The sequence below is a fragment of the Populus trichocarpa genome, chromosome 1 (assembly GCF_000002775.5).
Source record: "Populus trichocarpa isolate Nisqually-1 chromosome 1, P.trichocarpa_v4.1, whole genome shotgun sequence".
NCBI classification, from domain to species: Eukaryota; Viridiplantae; Streptophyta; class Magnoliopsida; order Malpighiales; family Salicaceae; genus Populus; species Populus trichocarpa.
Window position 1 is genome coordinate 9,883,122 of NC_037285.2, and position 5,176 is coordinate 9,888,297.

The 5,176-nt window shown below is 36.7% G+C and overlaps 1 protein-coding gene across 1 annotated transcript; it reads right to left on the reverse strand.

Annotated features, from left to right (window-relative positions):
* Nucleotides 1–562: 562 nt before the first annotated feature.
* LOC18093965 (flavin-containing monooxygenase FMO GS-OX-like 4) lies at nt 563–4,732 on the reverse strand. The gene is made up of 7 exons (XM_006368120.3): nt 4,036–4,732; nt 3,663–3,733; nt 2,679–2,831; nt 2,472–2,554; nt 2,238–2,373; nt 1,978–2,151; nt 563–975 (listed from the first exon to the last, which is right to left on the reverse strand). Exons 1-7 carry the CDS (start codon nt 4,715–4,717, stop codon nt 796–798), a joined length of 1,479 nt encoding a protein of 492 aa, XP_006368182.1. The 5' UTR covers nt 4,718–4,732; the 3' UTR covers nt 563–795.
* Between the last annotated feature and the right edge of the window lie 444 nt (nt 4,733–5,176).

Here is a 5,176-nt window from a genome sequence, read left to right on the forward strand (position 1 = left end):
GATTTCTTTTTGAGATATAATTTTTTAAAAGCATAAATTATATCTTATAAAAATAAAAAATATTTTTTTTTATGTGGATTCCATAAATAAATAAAAAAAACCAATCACAATTTTAAACCAAATACGTTTTTAATTTGAAGTTCTAAACCAATAAAAACTTACACAACTCGAATCCTTTTAATCTGAAGTTCTAAACCGAAAAAAACCCACACAACTTGAATGTGTGAGTTTTTTGTTTTATAATTACCATTATAATATGTATTGATATATATATATTCGTACTTTAAAAATATATATTACTAATTTTTAATATTAAATAATAGGCAAAACATGAATATCCAAAACAAACCCAATAGATAATACGATTGTGAAAGGATTTATAGGGAATGTGCACACAGGCACATCAGCACATGAATCACACGAGGCCTCCAAATTGAATCACTGGCACAACATCAGCCGGTGGAGTAGCCAACAAATTACAAGTACAAAGGTACTTGGAATATTCGTTGATTATTATTTCTTCCCAGGTGCCATGGATGAATTATTTATTGTCTGGTTGACAGAAAGAGAAAGGCAAGAGCTTCATTTATTCATATATGGATATGGATATCTTCATTGATTCTTTATTCACGTAAAGAACTGCGAATCATGGAAATACAAGTCCAAATTAACAACGATGATGATTGATCCCACAAATTCAGATGTTGACAATTAGGCCAGCCTAATAATTTATCGTCTTCCTTTCCTATCCTTCGAACACCTCCATTGAGAGATGCAGCTGTTGCTTCAACTTTTTCAAGTGTACTTTGTGAAGTCCCCGTAGGCTTCCAAGACCAGGTCATCATCATCCCATTCATCACGGTATATCTCTGGCCGGAGCCGCTTACTCTTGCTAGCTGCATCATACATTTGCCTTCTCCATTCTTCGATCCCTGGGCAACCGCACTGAGAAGCAAGCCAGTTGTCGTACTCGAACTGCAAAATGAGATCCAAAATCTATTAATGGAAGTAACTCTAAGACATCACGATGAGATGATAGTGTCATAAAGGGAACATTCCTAATGGGTTATGAAACCTTTTTGGTTTAATACATCACCATGAATAATCAAAAGTTGCAGATGGAGGGATCTAAGGTCACGTTACCAGGAAAAGTGAACACACAAAGCTATGCCATACTACAAATCACCAAATGTACAATCAGAAACGCAAGGATCCCGAAACTCAGAAGAAGAAAAAAGGAATATAAGGATCCATGAAAACACACACGCACACATAAATATATATAAATATATGCCTTGGAGGTCGTAAAAGTGGAGAGACAATTGAGATATGAATTATGACATAAATAAAGAGGATCGGAAGAACTACGAACTTAAAAGAAAATATCTGCTTTTACCTATATTTCTATTTCCTAGACTATATTAGGATCAAAAGTCCGGAGTTGGTCTCCGTCAAAATCATTCCTGACTCCATTGATGAAATCCTATAAAAACTCTCCTTTATTTTCACAAAGGTCAAGATAAACATTTTTACACGAGGTGTTTTTAGAAATAGATAAGCAATTTACCCTTTTTTTCTCAATTGGGTGTGGTGTTTAAATACTATGTTCAATCATGTGTATTGAAGCTCCGCATTAGATGTTAGATGGAAAATAAATCAGCACGAGTTAAGGCTCAACACGGTAGTAATGGCTGAAAAGTGCAGAAAGTATAGATCATATTCAACAACAGACCAATTACAATTGCCATTGAGATTTCTGTTATCATTGGTAAATTGACTAATAAAGTGAAGATTAGATGACTTCTCCATCCTTATCATTCATCTAACAAACTCAAAGAGGATTATTTACATGTATAACCTTCAAACTATGAACCCTGATGACCATTGGACTTTACTGATGCATTCTGATGAACAAGCTAACAAATTGATATGGAAAATGGAAAACGGGATACAAAGTACACCATACAGAAGGCATACCTGACAACCACCCAAATTATGAGTGTAGTGTTTGGGTTTGTTGGAAGATTCTAGTGTCTCATAGAAGGCTTTAACATCTTCCATCATCTCCTCAGGTGACGGAAGTGCAATATGACCTGATAAAACACCAGCAATCCACTTGGTTTGAAGTTCAACCAAGGGAAAAGGGACAACCTAGCATCAACCATGGACAAATTATTTTAACATTGCAATTTAATGTTCAGTCAAAATAAAGGAATAAAACATTAACAGAGTTGAACCTTCCACGGTAACCCAACAAATGAAAGCCATGGGGCCAGAACTGGTGGAAAAACTTGCTTGTACAGGGGGGCCACACGATTTTCATCCATGGTCACAATGCCATTGGTGTCTAGAAAAGGGAAGTGATACTTGTACCTTACAGGCAAGAACAATTGTAACAAAACATTCAGCCATCATTTATTTTCTACGAGCAGCAGTATGCATAAGTTAGCATTGAAATATTTGAGAAGTACCCAGTGCAATGTAGAATAATGTCAGCAACGACAACTCTCCCATTTCTGAAGATCACAGAACCATCATCATGCACACTTTCTATCTGCATCATTTTAATAAATACAAGCATCTTAGAAGAAGCCCTTCTCGCAGATCAGAGTCAAAGAACTTCCTCCACAAACTTCTCATGACAGTTGCCCAATCTAAATCTAGGTGAGTTCTTTTACCATAGAATGAAGCCACATATTATCATATCCAGGCTGCTCTTGATATGTTTCGTCCGCAACTGATCTTGAGGCAACATGGACCTCTTTAGCAACTCCAGCAATTTCTCTGGATATATCATCAGAACTAGCTGAACTTCCAATCAAAATTGCCACCTGTTCCAACAGAAGAAAAAAAACTGATCAGCCAGGAAATATAAATAGATCTCTTATAAAAGGAGGTTCCTACGAGAAGCAGGATCAAGAATGATCACGCACAAGACAACAACCTAATAAACAAAGGAAATGATCACAAACCCAAGACAAAATTGAAGAGCTACAGATTTCACAGCAAACTATTAATAAAGGATTGTGCATCTTTCACAAAACTGATAATGTGCATTTGCACAGGAGTGGGGCAAGATCATGTCAACAATTTATCGTAATCCAATCTTCCCAAGCGCTTCAGGTTTCTTTACACCAGTTGTTGCACTCCTTTCATTCTTGTTTATCTCATATAGGTGGTGCCATGACATATAGTAATCATACTTTGTATCTAATCAAGATCATTTATACTTTTCATAAGAACAAAAAAAAAGAAAAAAAAAACTATCACCCAATTATGGTTCCAACAAGACAGTGTCCCAAGAGGAAAATTCAGGAAGAAATCTTGCCATCAATATTTTTGCATGAAGCTATCCTCAAGACTCACTCAACCATCAACCCTTTTGGTGCAAGCTCAAGACCTTTATCATTACAACAGGACTTTCATTTCAAAAGAACGAATACAGTAGTTAGAAAATCTCGCACCTAACTAGTAACATTTCCTCCTTTGTGCTAATATTTGCATATCTCTACACACTTACATATATAAACTAAGCATTCAGATAGTTCTCGACCATGAAACTATAGATTCATGCACACAAGCCGAATGCTATTAGAAAATATGTGCAGTATAGAGTAACAGAAAACGAGTTCATGAAATGATACTAGAAACTTGAGACATACTTGATCTTGAAAGCCCTCAGGAGTACGATAATTGTGGCTATGCATCTGTTTTCCTGGCCATGAACTGATCCCTGAAAATAAGACAAGTAAAAAGATCACTCTATTACTTCGTTTCTAGAGTTCCACCTACACAAAGCATGAAACGTGACAGAGCATAGAATCCAAAACAAACACTCGCAGAAAGTGGTTTCAATCCATTCAAACCAGCTTAATCATCAAGAACAACCCATAATTCCACAGTAAAAACAAAACACCTGTCAACCCAAACATGAGCATTCTTCTTTGAATTATACTAACCTCAATCGACAAAACAACCAAAACCATAACCAATCCTAAATAGTATAAATTTCAAGAGAAAAAATAAAAAAACTACCTGGTATTTGAGCAATACGAGGTTCAGTGTAATGTCCATTACAGATAACAACAGCATCATAAATCTCCTCGTCAACATCAAATCCAAAACTAACCTCCCTATCATCATCACTTATTTTCCTTTTAGACCTCACAATCCACTTTCCAATATTATCCTCAACAGGCCCCACATGAACCACTTCAGTATCAAACCTCACCATTTCTTCAATCCCAAACTCACTTGCAAAATCCTGCAAATACAACAACACCTCTCGATGGCCCGGAAACCTTCTCTGGTCTCTCTTTTTATCATTTTTTGCTATAAAGGGATAATCTTTGAAACCCATTACTTCTCTTGGGAGGTTGGTCCGGAGGGAGCTATAGAGGCTCGAGTGAATTATGCGTCGATTCGGGTCGAGGCTTAACGGGTCGGGCTCGACTCGGGGATTGTACACCCATGTGCCACCTACTTGGTTGTCTCTTTCAAAGACTACAACATCATGACCCTCTCTCCGGAGCTCACGGGCACTAACGAGGCCGGCGGCTCCGGCACCGATCACCGCCACGTGGCGGGAGATTGGTGGAGGAAGTTGAGGTGGTGGCATTGATAAATGTTTGATTGGTGTTGTTGTGGTGACCTGTCGAAGAGAGTTCGGTTTTTTGGACACTTGAGAAATGCTAGCGTCAGCAGGGTCCCCATCCATCCGGACCCGCACGTGACCATCTGTTGTTACTATCTTTTCCCGTTCGATGTTGTGACCTGTGAGTGGTGACTGAACCAGTTCATGGGCCTGACATTATTGTCTAATTCAAACCGGGCTTCTAGTTGTCTGACTGTGTATTAAAAGTTGCGTCTCCACTGCCTTTGAGTTTTTATATATATATATATATATATATATATATATATTGAGGTTTAATAATATTCATACTTCATCTATTATTAACTCTAAAAAAAATCATTCTTTCAAGTTAATTCAAGTTGTTATATATTTACCTCTTTATTTCTCATTTATCCTAAAAATCTACTAAATTTTAGTTTTGCACAAAAACATAACTTCTATGGCATAATGTTTTCTGAATATTTTGAAAGTATAGTAAAGAAGATTTCCTAGAATACTTTCTCAATTGTTTTATGTTGGAAAGTAGTTATTTAAGTGGATTTC

Coding starts and splice junctions, on each gene's coding strand:
- LOC18093965 (XM_006368120.3), bottom strand. CDS start 4,717: ATGGATGGGGACCCTGCTGACGCTAGCATTTCTCAAGTGTCCAAAAAA. Junction 2,555..2,678: donor ATATGTGGCTTCATTCTATG/GTAAAAGAACTC, acceptor AAAATGATGCAG/ATAGAAAGTGTGCATGATGA. Junction 976..1,977: donor ATAATTTGGGTGGTTGTCAG/GTATGCCTTCTG, acceptor CTCATTTTGCAG/TTCGAGTACGACAACTGGCT.